Source organism: Triticum aestivum, chromosome 2D, assembly GCF_018294505.1.
Source record: "Triticum aestivum cultivar Chinese Spring chromosome 2D, IWGSC CS RefSeq v2.1, whole genome shotgun sequence".
NCBI lineage: Eukaryota > Viridiplantae > Streptophyta > Magnoliopsida > Poales > Poaceae > Triticum > Triticum aestivum.
This window is the reverse complement of record NC_057799.1, coordinates 589,346,874-589,366,652: the sequence shown is the minus strand read 5'-3', so window position 1 is coordinate 589,366,652 and position 19,779 is coordinate 589,346,874. Positions and strand designations below refer to the sequence as shown.

The window sequence follows — 19,779 nt, the reverse complement described above, 5'->3', positions numbered from 1 at the left end:
TCTTGCAGTTGCAGGCCACAGAGAAGCTGCTACTTATATAGTGGAGGGATCGACAGTTCTACCTAAATTTTTTATCTTTCAGAACAATCATAGTAAGTTACGAGTCTCTTTCTATTTCTATAGGTGGAATCAAAATCTAGTAGCCCGACACAAGTGCTAAAGCAGCATGTGCAGATGCTCCTTCCTGGAGTAGTTGTTTTGCCCCTGCCCAGTAAGTGTTCACGCTTTTTTCAAAAACAGCAATTTGATTAATAAGTGCTCACTTATTTTCTAAATGTTCATAATATAATATAAAATGTGTTAATGTATCTTTAAATCGTTTTTTAATTTTAAAAAGTGTACATGTTTTTTTAATGGTTCATGCAGTTCTAAAAAGATTCAAATAATAAATAAAAAAAGTGTTTGCGCATATTCAAAAAATGTACGTGTAATCTTGAAATGTGTTTACACTAGAGAATTTTGGAAGATGTACGTGTAACTTGTAGCAAGTCTCTTTTGATAGGTGGAATCAAAATCCAGTAGCCTGCCACGAGTGCCGAAACAGCACATGCAGATGATCCTTGCTGGAGTAATTGTTTTGCCCAAGGACAAGAAAGCACATCGATCGGTTAAGGGCCAACTGAGTTTGTCGAGTAAATAGCATAAAACTACCACTTTTCGTCCTATTGTTCCAAAAAACTACCATATTTTTGTTTGTGACTGATAACTATCAGAATCGGCGTCGGCTGTTTCAAAAAACCCAAAACACCTGTTGCTAAGAAATTAAACCGGTTTATGACAGGGCGGGCCCGCACCTAAACGAACCGTCTGTTTGACCGTTAGATGACATGCGGGCCTCACATGTCAGCTAACGGTCAAAGGAACGGTCAAACAAACGGTTCATTTAGGTGCGGGCCCGACTTGTCATAAACCGGTTTAATTTCTTAGACACGGGCGTTTTGGGTTTTTTGAAACAGCCAACGCTGGTTTCAGTAGTTATCAGTCACAAACAAAAATGTGGTAGTTTTTTGGAACAATAGGACGAAAAGTGGTAGTTTTATGCTATTTACTCGAGTTTGTCAGCCTTCGTCGACGGTCCATATTGTGGCCGCGAGCTCTGGTCTGGAAGTTGCGGTGTAATGTAATGGTGCTTCTGAACTCCGGTTTTGGACATGGAAACAAGAGGAATATGACAGAAAAAGCATGTTTTCCTCGCCTTTGCTTTATAATCATATTTTTCTTTTCTTTGCTAAAATGTCGTACCTATGATTGTTTGTTAGACAAAATAATCCATTTCCCCAGTTTGGACCCACCTGTCATATTTGCAGACAATTTCGCCATGTGCTACGGCTCGGTCCCAATTATCAGAGACAGATGTCTCGTACTCAGTTCATGTATGCGCGCATGTTTTTTTTTCTTGACAATGATACATAGCTTTATTCGAAGTCGATAACATTACAGGTACAATGCTTTGTATCATAGCTACAAGAAACCACAAACTTATTTTGAAATGTGTTCAAGCATTCCCTAACATATCCACATAATTTTTAAAAGTGTTCACACGCTAAAAAAATATACTTGTATTTGTAAAAAAGAACTATAGCTTTTGTAAATAGCAGTAGAATAAAAAATAAAAATAAAAGGTAAATGCAAGAAAAAGAAAAATCAGAAAAGGCTGGGAAAACCATCAAGAACGAAACACAAGCAAAGAATCAGGATTGTCGGAAAAAGGTGAAAAAAAAAACTATAGAATACCACCGATTCAAACACGATGGAGCCACGTGCTACTGGGCCGGCCCATGCCAGCTCATGTGTAGGTGACTGTGGGGTATGATATACTCCCTCCGGTTTTAAAATATAAGGTGTATTAATTTTTGAGAAGTCAAACTTCTTTATGTTTGAACAAGTTTATAAAGAAAAATACCAGTATCCACAATACCAAGCCAATATCGTCATATTCATCCCGAAATATGTTTTCATATTTTACTTAATAGGTATTGTAGATTTGTTTAATAAAGTTGACCATACATACCAAAGTTTGACTTTTATGAAAACTAATACACCTTATATTTTGAAATAGAGGAGGTAGTTTTATAGGCCGTCACCCACCATAAGCAACCACTTTCATTTTTTCCTCAAATTAAACATGCCCTTTTTCACAAAATATGAACTTTATTATTCTTCAAAAATAGTGCAGTAGCATAGTACGATTTAAACATGATATTTCTGATGGCCTCTCTTCACCGAACGGAGCTGCCAAGGAAAGAGAAAACGGAATGAAGATGCTTATCCTCGCATCTTCATATTCTACTCCAAACGGGCCGAGCCCCGGTGGCAATTGATGGGCCGAATTGGCTGGAATAAAAATTGTAGACAGATGAGCCTGGTTTGAAATATAGATGGGTTTAATTAGCAAGTATAACCAACGAATAGAGAATGTTAATTTTATCTTCTTTGATGCCCCAATAATAACATGGTGCATATATTTTCAAACACAATCCTCCCTTGTTTTATTTATATTTAAGGAGATAAAGTTTTTACCATACGTGGTTGGTCAAACCTAAGACTACCACCAAATTCATAGGTTTGAAAATCACACATAATTTTAAAAGTACATGTATTTATAAACATTGGCCTATCTTCTTTCTTTATACGAATGGGTTAGAAATGTTGACAGACGTCATTGCCCAAGACTAAACCTAATAACAAATGCATTTTTTTCAAAGCACACATGGTCATAAATGGGACTCTGCATCATTTGGCGCAATGGGCAATCTAGTGTGTCTTGTAATAAGCAAGATATAGCCCCGCGCACAACCCTAGGTGGATTGCTCCTTCAGCCCAGACAACAAAATAGAACAACAGCAGCTTAGCCCGTGCGAAAAAGGCACATATCTTGAAGCATTGCCTCCAATGACAAGGAAGTTGCATCCAATGATAAAAATAAATAAAATTACATTTTCAAGTCATTGGAACATTTTAGTTACATTAGAGATATCACTTATTGATAGAAGCACATATTATTGTGTTAGAAACAAAATAAATCATTTAATTTAATTATGTTTAGACTATTTAATCATATTTTGTGTCAAACTAGTAACTGTGTACGTGCAGTGCATGTTAATATTAAGCAAGATATTATTTGTATTTACATATTGATATTAGAAAAGATATGAATTGCATGTTAATATTAGGTAGGATATATTACTTGGTTAATGCTAACAATAATATTAGACTTGATATTAATTAGTGGAGGGTACCAAACATGTTTAGTGCTAAACATATTTAATGCTAAACATCGGAGCAACGGAAACTGTTGGAAAGATGCCGTTGGATGAGTGAGATTTGTTGGATCCCGGGCCCGTAACTCACTCTTTTTATAGTCGTATAGATTAACACAAATTCCATGCCCACCGAAAACATATTCGAGTCCTCCAGTTGGTCTTCCAGGCTTCGATCTTCGAGTTGGTCTTCCAGCCTTCGATCCTCCTTGAGTTTGTCCATTAAGACAGAGTCGACAGAGTTCCAACGTAGATTCATGTTGTCTCCTTAGGGAAGCAAGCTTAGGATTCCTCACTGTGCGTGCACCATGAGGAGATTTGGTGTGAGATGCTTCGGATCGATTCAAGGGTTCATGTCATTGCGGCTCTGGAACATTGGTCCATAGGGGCATTTGCATGAAGACTTTAAGTTTTCATCGACAAGGTCAAGCCACTCGATAGGGGAGAGGCGACAACGGCGTGGCGGTGGCTGGTTCTGGTGGCAGTAGTGACCGCTCGATGGTGTAGAGTCCTCGATGTATTTTTTATTATGTTTTAGGATCTTTGTAGTTTTATATTAACCTTTGTAATAGATATGAATCTTTTCTAGATTTTTGCACAAAATAGAACAATTACACAAAATAGTATAAAAAACAAAGACATTTTCCGAGCTTCAAAAGAGCTCACGATTGAGAAAAATGAAAAACTCCTGCGATACAACCACAAGCAACCGAAGAAAGCCCACCACGCTCAGGTGAACAAAAGAAAATTCCCACACAGCCATGGAAAGCGCTGCAGTGCTTTGTTGTTCTTTCATTCATTTGTTTTTTACTTTTACTTTTGTTTATATTTCGAAATATTCCATACACATATATTTTTAAAACTAATTTACTTAAACTTTAGAAGTGGTCATCGCACATTAAAAAAATACATAAGCTGTAGAAAAACTGTTCGCGCAATTTTGAAATTGTCCTTACCAATCAAAAAATAATAATATATTTGTGACATTGGCCATGCCTTTCAAAAAATGTTTGAGACATTTAGAAAAACGTTAATAAAATTTCTAAAGAATGATCATGTAATTTTAGAAAAAAAATCCATACCATTCAAAAAACTGTTCGTGACATTTCAAAAAGTAGTTCACATTTTTTAAATAATATATCTGTTATATTTAAAAAAATATTTAATGCAAGCAAAATATCCCTGTAATATTAAAAATAATATTTCATACCATTTAAAAAAGATGTTCATGAAATTTAAAACAGTGTTCACGTGTTTTTAGAAAAAGTTCATCAGTGTTTGAAAACAGTTATATAATGTAAAAAAATGTTTGCATAATCTAGAAAGAATATTTCTTATCATTCCAAAAAGATCAAGTGCATTTTTTTTGACATTTATTCAAAGAAAAGTTCAAACTTGTATTAAAAAAGTATTCACATGTATTCAAAAAATGTTACGTGCATATTAAAAAAATTGTACAGTGTGTATTGAAAAATTCGACATGTATTTCTAAAAAACCAAAGAAAATATACAAAAACCACGTAGAAACCAAAGAAGCAAAATAACAACACGAAAGGTTTTACCGATACATAAACCTTTCCCAAAACCACTCCAGGGAATTATAGTGTTGGACTGGACCATTTAGTGATGCGCCAGAGGGTAGGTGGGGCTACGTCTCACAACATGCAAGATATAGCCCCCACGCACAACCCTGGGCAGGTCACTAAATTTTCTTTTACCTTTTTATGTTTGATCCATTCACTTAGATGTGCAATAACTATACCACTTCTAAATGTGCCCTAGATAAACCCAAGCAACGAACACTTCTCAAGTCATTGGGGAGAAATTTTATTTACATTAGAAGCATATTCGCTTGTTGACATAAGCACAAATTGTTGTGTTAGAAACAAAATAAATAATATAATTATTTACATAATTTAACCAGATTTTATGTGAGATTAACACAAATCTCATGTACACTGAAAGGAAATTCTCTAGTTGAAAAAACGGGCTTCGGATTCTTTCGAGACAAAAGAAATACTGGTTGGGTTCAAATAAATTTGAACGGTATAGGAAGAGGAAAGCAAAAAAGCGATGATGAATGAGATTGCAATTATATCTGAAATTGTTTATGGAACCAGTTATTTCCTGGGAATAAATCAAAACTAGTTAGAGTTTGGAAGACGTCTGCATGTTTTCAATGAATCCAGTGACCGCGATATGGTATTCCGGTATATTACTTTAGCGTTGTGTGTTGCCTTCTCTCCTCCCAAAATATTCTTGTGTTTCACGTGTTACAGAACATATAAAAATATTATTTGGTTGTTTGTTTCATGCGTTATTTCTATATCAGGGTAATAATTTCATCATTTAACTGAAAAATCAGGGTATTACAATAGTGGACTTATGAATTTGGCAGTTTCATAAAATTATTAAAATACATGAGGCTATAATATATGGTATCGTTGGAGTTAAAAGCAATTGTTAGGGGATAATTTTTATAAGGGAGTCCCTATGGAGCTTTCTCGACGACTCCTTCGTTGGCGGCAAGGAGCAAGAGAGGTGTGATGGCGTTGAGGAGCAAGAGATGTGGTAGTGAGGGAGAAAGCTTTGTGTAATAATTTGTGTTGAAACATTATAATATGTATGCCCCATTGCAGCGCCTGTTAATAGTAGTATATGTGGTTTTAGCGTTTTGTGCTGCCTTCTCTCCTCCCAAAATATTCCTGCCGCCAAAAGGGTTAATCTCATCTCCCACCCGCCTCCGACCATTGCTCCGACGCGGTGCGAGAGGGGAGGGTATTCCCGTCACTGTTGTTTTTTTAAATGAACAAAAAAATCAAATCCACGGAAAAGAAATATGTGCCAGCACGTCTTGCATAGTTCAGCGATAACATTGTGGGCTTATTAGTTTCGAGGAGTTTGCTCATGGAAATGACTATAGACTCCTGCTACAGTTACACAGATTCATATCCTCGGCGGCTAGCTAACTACATCGTCAACAACTTCGTTACATCCAGAGTGATGGCGCACTGCACCCCAAACTTGAAGTTCTCGGCGTCGAACGGAGATTTCACGCCTGCCTTGAGGAACTCGTCATCGCAATATTGGGGGATGTCTAGCGCGGAGTTGAGGCTCGTCACCGCGTCGCCCAACTTGCCCGATGAGATGCCCTTGGCAGCCTTGTCGAACAGGCCCACAGCCCTGGAGTACATATTGTCGCAGTAGGCGATGACCTGCTGGATCATCTGATCCTTTTCCGCGGCCTTCAGGGTGGCGATGCGCTTGCGGGTGTCCACGGCCGTTGCACTGGCGATCCCAGTGGCGATGATAGCGAGACCGTGCTTGTCCGCAGTGGCGCTGTCCTTGTTGGCCTTGAAGAACTCGATGCAGATGTCGTAGGTGTCAGGGCCGCCGAAGCGCCTGCACGTGTCTTGTAGGACGGAAGCACTGGACGAGAGGAGAATCATGAGGAGGGCGAGAAGCGAGAGAGCTTGCGATGGTTTCATTGTTTTGCTGCTACGATCTTGGGTTTCTGAGATGTTATGTGTGTTGAGGTTGATCTATTGAACTGTAGGTGGATGCTATATATAGAAGATTGTCATCTAGAACAATAAGCACAGATATATATCAATTAATTTCGAAGGACCTTGGCAGAACAATTAAAAAGGGCTACTATTAATTAACATTAGTTGCTTGCTTATCTATCAATAAATATTTGATATAGTATTATTGATCAAATTATTAAAGCAGTGTAAAATGAACGGTCCAGATTTAAACCATAGAATGGACACTTATAAGATCTTTTCAGATTCTAGTTATTACTCGATTCCAATATATGCTGTGGGCGGCATACAGTCAGAGGAAGATGTCTAGTTCTGATATATGTACCGTATGAAGGTTTTTTTTTGGTGGGGCGGTATGAAGCTTCGTTGTGTTCAAGTTGTTAAGGTCAAAGCTTTTTTCACCATCCTCTCTTTTACGAAAAAGGCTTTCGCCCCGCTGTATTGATATAGCAACCGCCCGATATAAGAAAGAGTCCAATGCTGGGGCAAACAGCACACGCATGCCCAAAAGAAACAAAAGAGAAAGAAGAGAGAAAATAATGTCCACAGCGTCGGATCGACGAAAACGATGATAACCCAAAACCGTTGCGCCCACCGGAGATGTACCACCTCGCTCCAGGCATCTCGAACCTCCGCATACCAAGCAGCACCTTCAGGAAGGAACACGACGACGACGACGCTGCTGCCCGAACGGGTCCTAGGGTTTCCCCCGGTACGCGGAGGGGCGTGGGGAAGGGGAAGACCCGACGCCCTTCAGGAAGGAACGATGGCGCCCACGGGTGTCACCACGTCGGTGCCGGCAAGCCGGGCCGGATTTCTCCCATCCGCCAAATACCCACAACCCCGAACGGTCCGACGCGCACCACCAGACAAGCCACTCACGAACGTGCGCCACCACGGACTTGCCATCATCACCGCTGCCTCACCGTGGTCATCGAAGCGAGACCGACGAGGACGAGAGGGAGCAGCCGGGAACGAGGAACGGTAGCGAGGGCAGCCACGCCGGAGGAGACAACCTCCACCGCCATCGGTGGTCACCGACCGGACGCGGCAAGGGGAGCGTACCAGGCCCTCGAGGCCCGGCCAAGCCCAAAAGGGGCTCGTGAAGCACCCGTCGCCGAGCTGCAGTAGACGTGCCACCGTCTCCACCACCCCCCGCACGAGCCGCACCACCACCGCCCCCACCGGAGCCGCCGCAGGCGAGACCGAGTCAGGCCCGCCCAGACCCAGATGGGGCCCAAAAGGGCCCAGATCTGGGCCGGGAGGGCGCCGCCACCATCCACGGCGCCAGCGCGCCGCCGCCTCTAGGCCACCCGGAGCTGCACCGCCAGGAGCAGCCGCCGCTGCCGGAATCACCATTGACCGAGGAGCACCGCCGGGGGACGCCACCACCCGAGCCGTGGCACCGCGCGCGGGGAAGGGACGGCCGCCGCCGCCGCCAACACCACGCGGGCAGGGCCCGGTGGCGCGGGCCGGCGGCGGCGGGAGGAGGGGAACGGGAGGGGGAGGCGCTGGAGGGCGAAGAGATGGGCCCCCAGTCGCCTCGCTCGGGGAGGCGACGCGGGGGGCGGGCCGGGAGGGAGGAGGGAGGCGGGGCGCGGCGCGCGCGGCCGGAGGCGCGGGAGGATGGGGGGAGGGGGCCGGCGGCGGCGGAGCGGGGGAACCCTAGGAGCGGAGCGGAGCGGAGCCACAAACGATCCTCGAATCACCATCCTCTCTTTTCAACATATGTACAAGTGCCACTAGAGTCCATCAACTTAACAAGTAACTTTTGGCAGGAGTGGGAACTTGTGATTGTGAAGTACTGTCACTTGCACAATTCGAACACCTATTGCAGGCAAAACGAAATATAAACAAGGTCGCGCTTATTTTATTCCATCAGTCGATCATAACGACCGAGTACGGCAGTCAACATTGAATGCAATACAGAGGAAGCTAGGGACTTTTGTTGTTTTTGTTTTGGTCACTTGGAGCTCCAGCTGCACTTGACTTTGATCGTTCCCGGCCGTGAGGTCAACACGCTCTTCCCTTGCACGGTAGGACGAGGTGGGGAGGGGGTGGAGGGACAGGGATGCTGGGCTTGGGCGCATAGAGCAACACCTTCTCTTCCCTGATGTGGCTGGGTTTAGGATCGACTTCCCCTGGCCAAGACGAAGATTAACTATCTCAGTTTCTTGTAGCTAGCTAACTAGTTGACCAAGCTAAATACAGTACTAGTATCAACTTGAGGAGATGACTGACCGTCGGAAGTGCCGGAAACGCTCGTGACCAGTAGAGACGACTCAGTCGTCGGATCCGCCGCTGGGGTCGCCATGTGGACGAGCTGGCTCATGGCCACGAGGACGACCGCCAACTTCATCACTGCTGCTCTTGTGCCCGCCATTTTCTTTTTCGTTTGGTTGTTGCAGTTGCAGGAGATTGAAGCGCTCCTACTTATAGTGGAGGGATCGATAATCGCTCCTACTTTTTTCTTCTTAATCATAGCTACTTCTGAAAGCTTGCCCGTGCGTGTAACCTGTAAGTTACGAGTCTCTTTCTATAGGTGGAATCAAAATCTAGTAGCCTGCCACGGGTGTTGAAGCAGCATGTGTAGATGCTCCTTGCTGGAGTAGTTGTTCTGCCCCTGTCCAGTAAGTGTTCACGCTTAATAAAAGTGTTCAATTGATTTTAAGAATGTCCATATAATAGAAAACGTGTTCATGTACTTTTAAAAGGCACTGTTTAATCTTAAAGAGTGTAATTTTTTTTAAAAAGAATGTTCATATTTTTTCAAAAATATTCATAGAAAAATTATAGTTCATTTTTACGAATATAAGACTATATTTTAAATGCATGAACACTTTCAAAAATTATATGAAAAATGCGTTTGTGTTTGAGCAAGTTTATAGAGAAAAATATTAGTATCCACAATACCAAACCTATATCATCATATTCATGCTGAAATATATTTTCATATTTTATTTAGTTGGTATTGTAGATATTTGTTTTTGTAAAGTTTATCAAACATATTAAAGTTTGACTTTTGTAAAAAAGTGTCACACCGTATGTTTTGAATAGAGGGAGTGGCCTTACGGCCGTCACCCACCATAAGCACCACTTGCATTCTTTTCTCAATTTAACCATGTTCTTTTCCTTTGGCCTTTTTTTCCTTCTCCGACACCAGAGTTCGGAAGCGCCGTTAAATGTTGGATACGAGATGGACCACCTTGTATTTTGACATTCTTGTATTAGCTGACTGTAATCCGTCAAACTATGGAATATAAACTCCCGTTTCACCGCAATAACTTTGTGGTAACCTGAGTTCGGAAGCATGCTACCATAACTTCCATGAACGAAATAGCCACGGTAAGGAGAGATTGTTGAAGAGGCTATGGCCTTGACGACTTGTTTTGGGAAGATCGGTGGAAATTGTGCAACAATGCAAAACTGTCATGCTACTTGTCCAGTTGGTTGGCCTCCATGTTATATTTGCTGCTACTGATCTCGGACGGTCCAAAAACTTAGCCTGTGAACCATAGGTCATAGCAATTGCGCTGACGAATATGCAAGCTAGGGAGGGCACACAAGATTTACCATCTTCACTCTGCTCGGCACCACTTCAAGGAAAGTCAGAGAAATTACAGGCTGTGACATCCAGAGAACTGGACTCAGCTCTGAATACTCGGCCTACTCTGACCTCCTCTCTAAAATAAGGAAGTAAACTTTTGACAGATGTATATACGAAGGTGATATAGAAAACACTCCCCACATCACGCTTGTTGAGCAAAGTTGGGCATGTATGTACTCAGACGCCATCTCCCATCTGCATAGTGTGTTAAGCATCCTAGTAACAGAAGTTCAGTCGATCCTGTCGTAATTTGGACACAGATACGGAAAGGAATAGGAAAAACCAAGGCGACACACATACAGATAACAAATTATTAGCTGCATTCACTGAGATCCCCGTGGGAGATGCTGGTCAGATCGAATGGTCCGGCTCAGTCCGGGTGTGTCGATTGAGAATAGTTGTGTGGGTCTCTGTGGCGTCAGGAGCTGTGAGCTGGTGTTGGTTAGCAATTCCACAACCTCAGTCACTGTAGGTCTGTCCTCGGGCAAACGCTGCACGCAGAGAAGGCCAATCTGGATGCACCTGACTAGCCGTGACAAGAGGTCGCCTTCAGGTTCAGCCACTTCCGGATCAAGAAGCTCCCTGATCCTACGCTGATCCCACAGTTCCCAGGCCTGCCACAAAAAAAAAAGGAGTCATACAGAGTAGCACTCATTTTTCGATATGGCTATGAGTAACGTTTGTTGGGATATTGTGTAGCAAGCTGAACAAAGATTACTTCACATTTAGCGGCGGCCGTTTCAGTGGGAGGAAATTAGAGGATGCACAAGGGAGTATGTTTTGTCATCAGCAGACTTACCTGAAGAAGGAGCGTTGGCGTGTCTGTTCTCTTTCTGCCACTGACTATCTCAAGCAAGACGACTCCGAAGCTATATACATCACACTTGTACGTCAAGGCCCATTCCCCTGAATACTCTGGAGCGAGATATCCCCTTCATTTAACACAAAACATGGAGTTAATCGAGGTCTCTTGGACAGAGATAAACTGGAAAAAAGGAACAATCATGTATGGTCCATGTCCAAGTAGTCTAACTTGAATATGGAACATTAAATGAGATGGAAATTTGAATCATACGGCATCAGTACTAATGCCGGATTTGTCTTCTCGTCAATAAACAGCTTCATGGTGGCAAAGTCCGTTATCTTGGGATGCCACGTGTCACTGACAAGTATATTGCCAGGATTTAGATCCCTGTGGATGACTCCCTTGCTGTGAAGGAATTCAACACCTACAGCGACCCCACCAATTATTTCCAGTCTTTGCGCCCAATTCAGTGAGGAACGAAATCCGTTTTCTTCCCCTGCATTTCCAAATAGGTGTGTGAGGCAAAAAACAGATGTGAATATTTGTGGGTTAGTGTGTACATAATGATATATTAACATGTCATGCATTGCAGCGAGTACCAAATATGTAAAGATTCAAACTTCTGTTCTCCATCAGTTCGTAGACTAGTATCCACTCATCTTCTTCCCGGCAATAGTAGAGGAGCTTAGCAAGATTGACATGCCTGAGTGTTGACATCACTCCCACTTCCCTTGAGAAATCTTCCTTGCCCTTATCAGTAAGATAAAACTTTTTGAGCCTCTTCACAGCAACCATTGTACCATCGCGTAGCTGCCCCTGGTGATAATACAGTACCATGTTACGATGTTGATTCAGCTGATATATGCAGTATACAATCAACTACTGGTGGGTGCGGTCAGGTAGTCTGATTAAATTATCTCTTTGTGTACTGTGTAGTCAATCTGTGACAAATGTTAGTTACTGTAAGAAGAAATTAATTAATACAAGCCATTAAAAAAAATACCCTGTAGACTACACTATATCCACCTTCGCCAATGACATTTGCTTCAGAGAAATTTCTTGTAGCCTCTCTTATAGTAGAACGATCAAGTGCATCTCCCGTGCCGGATACTGGAAAATAATTAAGCTTATCAGAATGTTTACATCATTCTCCTTACTATTGCAAGAAATGGATGAGAAAGCAGTCAGTGTGCATGGTCGCATTGTTACGTGATAGTCCTGGTAACGACTGACGTCTCCTGATCACCATAGTGAACATACAAAGAACAAGGAGAACCACAACGAGGGAGGCTATGGATGCACCAATAACCAACGGAGCTGGAAACTGTGGGTGCTGCGCTTCAGCTGTTACAGCTTTAAAACATATTGCACATGCATGGTTAGAGCAAGTCCAGCAGATGGCAAAACAGCAGCAGAGTGAAGCATAATTGTGCACAGTATAGTTCCATTTTAGTCTAATTTTTATGTGAGAAATAGTATGCCAGGATCATGAGCAACCAAGTGTGGTAGGGGACATGATACATAACAAACACAAGCAACAGAGAGCACCCACTTTTATTTACTTTGTAACATATAGGTTAAGATTCTCTTTATCTCGCCAGTTGTGGTGTTCCTGACATAATTTATCTGTAAATTCAATAAATTCGTCGACGCAACTACTAGAGGAAGATTACTATCTAGATTACCAACAAACCAAGAATATACTAAAGTTGCCACCATCAATCTGAATTACAACCGTGGGTAAAAATTATCACCTCAATTTTAAAATAAGGTAAAAACATAACTAGGATGTAAGCTATTTTATCATCTGATTTTAAGAAACGTTCAGGTTTGAGTAAGTTACCATCAATTTCATGGACCTCTGGAAAAAACCGGGCTTACTCCTAAAATCTTAGAAGGAGAACTGGGCGTACCTAATTCAAACTTGGCAGATCTTAGATAGAGGGTTTGTCCTCCATCTACATACCGCAGATCCATGAGGTCATCTTTCCAGATGATGCACCCAGTTCAAACGCTTCCTCCCCGTATATCCAATGCTGCATAGGCTAGGCATGAACAGTTTGCCAGGCACCTTGTGTTGCATTCCTCCAACGTGATGCTCGGATCCACCGATGCATTGTGTGTATCAGGAAGCTTCACCCCCTCCATCACCACGAAACCATCCGTGGTGGAAGCTCCATTGCCACAGTCCAACATCAAGTTTCGGCGGCATCCTTTCGAGGTGTCCCCAATCTTCCACAGCAAAGGAGACGTCGGGCTGAACCCCTTGATGCAGCTGCAGAATGATGCCAATGGTGCATTGGCGTTGCACATACCAAATGCCCTGCACTTCCCGTAGTGGTCACAGATGTCCCGCGGCCCTTGAAAGAAAACCTTCCACTTCCGGCTGCTATGGTCCCACACTAGGTGCCGGAATACTCCGTCGTCAGTGAGCAGTACATGTGAAAAGGGCGCTCCAGGCTTGGCGACATAACCGTAGGTTACCTCGCTTGGGGTGCTTGTCAACAGGTAGGTGAACATGTCAGAATATGTGGCCATCTCCGTGACACCGCTGAACCATAGGCCATTCCATGGTCCGGTGCGGTATTTCACTTGATCACCATCCAAAAGAATGTTTTGTGGTACGCCCTCTGCATCGGTCATGTAGCGAAAGTTCCCTGCGGAAGGGTCATTTGCTGAACGCCACGACGTAAGTTGCCAGTCTGCACCGGTCCACAGGTTCTTGCCGATCTTGGTTCCGGGAAGCTGTGTGTTCGACAGGTGGTCGAATGACTGCCACATGGCAGCACCCCCGCTTTCGTCACTCACGACTAGATTGCCAGACTCGAGCAGTTGCACAGATGTGGAGCCAATACCCGTTGTGTTTGAAGACCACACGACTTGACCGGAGCTATCCAGCAGGAGGAGGCTTCCCATGGCACTAATCACCAACGCCCCATAAGAGTCACTGAGAGGCCTTTCACTGTTGGCTACCCAACAGACGACGTCCTCAGACAGGGTGAACCATATACCAAGATATCTCTTGGCAGCCACCCCGGGAGAGAAGAACCCCAGGGTGAATGACCCACCGGCTGAGACGAGTGTCTCGCCGTCGGTGACATTCTGGCCCTTGCCGAGCGTGTCGGTAACCTCGGCGGCGAAGGCTCTGGGAGAAAGGACTAAGAACGAGAAGAGAAGAAGGCTAATAAGGTAGCTGGACATTAACTCCATCTGAGTCAGACTTAAGAAGAATGGCTATACTGTTCTACTTATAAAGTGCAAGTCAGAAGAGTACTAGTTTGCAATACAATAATTAGGTAATCTCAGACGTTTGAATCTGTCCTAATCTGATACTCCATCGATCAGAGGGACCAACATTCAGTTAATAACCTTCCAAGAAGTTGCAAGAGTGCAATACAATATGTGTCCCGCAGTTTGCGCGTTACTGCATATAAGTCAGAATTGTTGTACTTTCGATGCAATTTCGATGACAATGACTGGCTTTTCAGTTTTTCAATGAAATGATGGTGGAGATAAAATATGACATACCGCGTTGCCAGCGATGGATCGGTGGCATCTAACTTCTGAATCCAAAAAATGGATCCGGAGGTTGGAGCAACGGCCGTGCGGTTGGGACGGCCCCCGACCAGCCACCAGCGAGGCCTGTTGGCACGGCGGGACGCCACTGCGACACGATGGCCAGGGAACGGCCAGTTGGTTGCCGTGGGGAATCAGGGGCAGCAGAGGAGGCCGCCGCCACCGCCCGCAGATCCCATCGACGAAGCAGCGACTTCAGTGCAGGGCCAGGTCCTCGTGCGCGTCGATGAAGATGGCGAGGGTGGGGCCGGCCGCGCTCAGGTGGCCGTTGGCCCGTCGCCGCCACCATTGGCCGCCGTGGCAATCCTCCTTTCCTATTTCCTCCGGCTGCGAAGCGAGGCCCCGCGAGAAACTAGGCGAGTAGCACACGGCGGAGGGCAGTGCCGCGGTGGGGCGTTGTTCCCCTCGGGCTGTCTACCAAAGGTGGCCATCTGGGCCACGCCAGTTGGGCGGGCCCGTTAGCACGCAGCTAAACAGGCTGTGCCCAGCGCGGCACACCAAGGGCACACAGGCTGGCATGGCACGGCCTGTTTATCTCTATTTTTTCTAACACGGACGCAAGCGCTCATACATATGCGCATACACTCATCTCTATAAATGCACACACACTCTATCCTTATGAGCACCTTCGGAAGACTGAGACGGCAATATCATCTTGAAATTTACGAAGTCAGTAAAGCGCTTATCGCTTCTAATCGTACGCCACGTAAATTATCCTCGAACTTGACCAGAATTACCACCATTGCCATCCGTAAGGGGTAGAAATGATTCATTTTCCTACAGCCACCGCACAACGCTTTTAGTTCATATAATATTTATGCCCTTTCATATCACATGTAATGTATGTAACTACCCAACTGGCTAGAGCATCACTTAGCCATCGTGGAGAGCTGAGTTCGATCCCAGCAATAGCCCTTTTTTGTCCTCCCCAAGTGTCCCGCTAGCAGATGGGCTGAACAGAGCAAATTCAGCCCAAGTACTCTACTCTTTTTTGCAGATTCAAGTTTTCAAAAAAAAATCATATCTTTTAAACCGTAACTTTAAATTTAACATGCCATATATAAAAATCACTAAAAATGTGTAGATTCTAAATATGATATTAACTTGCATGTTAATCATTCTTAAAATTAAGTTTTTGTTGCATCCTTAATTAATACTTTTCTTTGTATGTGATATTTTAAAAATGCCTATTATATATGTTTCGGACACATTTAAATTGAGTAGATATGATAGTCTGATGCTCTCACAAAAGCAATTATTGTCAACATAGGGGATTTTCATTCCTATCAACTACCATATGCTAAAGGTTACAAATGCACATATCATCCTCTCTATTTCACCCAGTGAACAATAACCAAATCATATACGATAATCTACACTAAATTATTAATACAAGCTATAAACTAATGACTTAATGCTGATTTCCATATTATTTGAAACTATGTCCATAAAGTTTTTTTTAAAAGAATATCAATGTTGATATCCAACCTTGAACATTCATTATGCATGTCCTTATGGGTTGATTGTTTTCGGTGAAGTTGTATAATAAGTTTGCAACCAAATTAAACTTGACTTGGAAAATAATACTCTTATGCACATGCTATCATTGAGTACTAAAAATTGCTTTCTCATTTTCTGCCTAATGCACTATTTGTTGGGCATCACTGAGTAGGAACGCCAACAAAGGCGTGAATTCATATCGGCAACTAGGTAGATATTTATGTTGCTAATAAACTGAACACAACTTCAATACACTTAGGAAATTGTCCCACTTTTTTTATGCAACACCATTTATCACGTTTTTCTCGTACGACATCATGAAAGATTTCTAGGGATTTATCGGTCTAGCAGAGTGTGTTTATGAGTGGTGATCTTATTTTGTCCCGTTGTAATGCACGGACATGTTTGCTAGTAATAATAAAGGGCTAATGCTTCTGGTCGTCCATCATAAGGTTAGCCCTAAAGTTGATAGAAATTACCCACTATGCCACCATAAGCGGAAAAAAACGATTCGTTTTTTCCTTCATAAGTGACCGTCGCCTTTTGTTCATTATAAAAGATACCCCTCTATATCACAAGCACATGGGCACCACGGTGGCTAGAACCTCATGCTTCTCCACGCGGGTTCGAGTCTGGATACTCCCCTTTTCACCTCCTTTTTCTTTTTCGGACGGATTGAAATGCCTTTCAAAACTTCATAACTTTCAAACCATAAATCCAAATTTAACAAGTTATATATGAAAATTGTTCAAAAAAAAAATGTTGTCAGAGAGTTGTTGAACTAAGGCAAAGCTAAGTGAAGGTAAGGGAACATGAGATATAGAGGCAAAAGTTGTTAGCAGGTGCTACCAACGTAGAAATGTTCTTATTGATGAATGTGATGTGATGGAATAAAATGTCACCTCTTCATTGTCAATGATAATTTAGTGTCTGTTTTATTACGAGAATTTGGCAGAAGTCATCTGCCCAATGATGTGATGAGTAGGAAGTGGTGTGTGGCATTGGGTTTGCTTGTCGCCTCGAGGGCCTTCTGGATGCCCAATGATTTGACGAGTAGGAAGTGGTGTGTGGCATTGGGTTTGCTTGTCGCCTCGAGGCCCTTCTGGACGCCGAGGTTGAGGTTGCCCCGCCCTACTGTCATGTGGGACCAACACAATGATGATGGATGGTCAGCTTCATGGTAGAAGGGGTGGATCACTGGTAGGACCGTGGTCAGTGTCGCCTATATATACTGTCATGGAAGTGCACGATATGACGGGCTCTAACATGACTCGGTGAGAAGGTAAAACACACATAATCTTTTCATGTTTTCCCATTTTCTTGTTTTCATTACCATGACAACGTATTAGCTATGCCCCGTTGCAACGCATGAGCAATTTTCCTAGTCTTTTTATTATATATATGGCCTAAAACGACTCGATACGGCAAAAATGGCATAAAACATCCCAACAGGCAAGACAACACATGTGCCTACGTTTCTGGCGTGATGATGGGTTGGCTCGATTAGCAAAAGGGTCATGCCTGGGTCTGAGTGCGCAGCACATGGGCTGGCACCGCATGACCCGTTTACGAACCGTGCCCTTGTGGGTCGTGTCGTGGCTGGCACGATTAGCACGGGCAAGGCTATGTTGTGCCGACCCAATTGGCCAGCTCTACTAGGGACATACCTCCGACCCAAATGCCTCGATGTCGTACCTCATACCAAAGGTGGCCATCTGGGTTGTGCCAGTTGGGTTTGACCCATTAGCACGCAGTCACGACATGACATGAACTAAACGGGCCTTGCCTGGCACGCGACATGACAGGGGTTGTGCCTAGGTCTAGAGGTTGGGCACGCGGGCCGGCATGACATCACATGGCTTGCATGCCTGGGTTTGGAGGTTGGTGAAAGGATCGATATAGTTGACTAGAGGGGGGGGGGGTGAATAGGCAACTAACAATTTTTAGCTTTTCTTTACCAATTTAAACTTTGCATCAAAGTAGGTTGTCTAGATATGCAACTAGGTGGGCAACCTATATGATGCAATAACAATAAGCACACACGCAAGCAAGAGATACAACACAAATAAGCTTGCACAAGTAAAGGCACGAGATAACCAAGAGTGGAGCCGGTGAAGACGAGGATGTGTTACCGAAGTTCCTTCCCTTGAGAGGAAGTACGTCTCCGTTGGAGCGGTGTGGAGGCACAATGCTCCCCAAGAAGCCACTAGGGCCACCGTATACTCCTCACGCCCTCATACAATGCGAGATGCCGTGATTCCACTATTGGTGCCCTTGGAGGCGGCGACCGAACCTTTACAAACAAGGTTGGGGAAATCTCCACAACTTAATTGGAGGCTCCCAACGATACCACGAAGCTTCACCACAATGGACTATGGCTCCACGGTGACCTCAACCGTCTAGGGTGCTCAAACACCCAAGAGTAACAAGATCCACAAGGGATTAGTGGGGGGATTCAAATTTCTCTTGGTGGAAGTGTAGATCGGGGACTTCTCAACCAATCCCTAGAGAATCAACAAGTTTGATTTGCTAGGGAAGGAGATCGGGCGAAAATGGAGCTTGGAGCAACAATGGAGCATGGAGGTGGAAGATGTGGTCAACTAGAGGAGGAAGACACCCCTTATATAGTGGAAGGACAAATCCAACCGTTACCCACCAACTCAGCCTGCACAGCGCGGTACTACCGCAGGGGCACACGGTACTACCACACCTGAGGCGCGGTACTACCGCAGGGGCACGCGGTACTATCGCAGGGCCCCGCGGTACTACCGCCCACACAGTAGAGACCAGAACAGCCAAAGGTGCACTAAGGCAGAGGGTGGTAGTACTGCTGGCGCGGTACTACCGCTCCCCCTTGCGGTACTACCGCAAGGCAGGGACTGTCCAGGGATGGGAAGGCACGGATATAAAAAATTACATCCGTGGCTACTTCCGCAGAGTTGGAGTCGATGCAAAAACCCGACGCGGTAGTACCGTAAACCAGCTGCGGTACTACCGCGCGGGACGCGGATGTAAAAAATTACATCCGCCCCTTACTGCCGCGTACTTGCGGAACTAAGTCAGGGACCACGGTACTACCGCTTACTAGAAGCGATACTACCATGGGCCCTTGCGGTACTACCGCACCAGCGGGCGGTACTACCACAAGGTCCTGCGGTACTACCGCTCTAGGGAGCAGTACTACCGCATGCCTTAGTTCGGCAAGCAAGAGCAATGTTGCATAGACAAGGAAAACATAGGATGCTCCAAAGGCTAGAGGAAAGGAGGTGCAAAGGGAGATGTGTACGTGATGAATCCACCCAACCTTTCGAACGCGGACCCCCTCTTAATAGTACGGCTTCCCTACGACTCAATACCACCAAAAAGAACTGAAGCGAAACGCCGTCTTCCATAGCCTTCGAGGGGAACCAAAACATCTTGTGCCTAGTCAATATATCTGAAATATTCGATGCACATGATTAGTTTGCAAAAGCATTGTCATCAATC

At 44.1% G+C, this 19,779-nt stretch overlaps 3 protein-coding genes across 3 annotated transcripts; all 3 read right to left on the bottom strand.

Annotated features, from left to right (window-relative positions):
• Positions 1 to 6,168: 6,168 nt before the first annotated feature.
• LOC123050197 (pectinesterase inhibitor 12-like) lies at positions 6,169 to 6,787 on the bottom strand. The gene has a single exon (XM_044473024.1). The coding sequence runs from the start codon at positions 6,746 to 6,748 to the stop codon at positions 6,230 to 6,232; it is 519 nt and encodes a 172-aa protein (XP_044328959.1). The 5' UTR covers positions 6,749 to 6,787; the 3' UTR covers positions 6,169 to 6,229.
• Positions 6,788 to 8,712: 1,925 nt separating this feature from the next.
• On the bottom strand, positions 8,713 to 9,188 carry LOC123050196 (uncharacterized). Its single transcript, XM_044473023.1, has 2 exons — positions 9,047 to 9,188; positions 8,713 to 8,946 (listed from the first exon to the last, which is right to left on the bottom strand). Exons 1-2 carry the CDS (start codon positions 9,186 to 9,188, stop codon positions 8,819 to 8,821), a joined length of 270 nt encoding a protein of 89 aa, XP_044328958.1. The 3' UTR covers positions 8,713 to 8,818.
• A 1,314-nt stretch (positions 9,189 to 10,502) lies between these two features.
• LOC123054751 (G-type lectin S-receptor-like serine/threonine-protein kinase SRK) lies at positions 10,503 to 15,241 on the bottom strand. The gene is made up of 8 exons (XM_044478588.1): positions 13,289 to 15,241; positions 12,780 to 12,940; positions 12,375 to 12,455; positions 12,221 to 12,327; positions 11,817 to 12,033; positions 11,488 to 11,713; positions 11,212 to 11,344; positions 10,503 to 11,026 (listed from the first exon to the last, which is right to left on the bottom strand). Exons 1-8 carry the CDS (start codon positions 14,425 to 14,427, stop codon positions 10,736 to 10,738), a joined length of 2,355 nt encoding a protein of 784 aa, XP_044334523.1. The 5' UTR covers positions 14,428 to 15,241; the 3' UTR covers positions 10,503 to 10,735.
• Between the last annotated feature and the right edge of the window lie 4,538 nt (positions 15,242 to 19,779).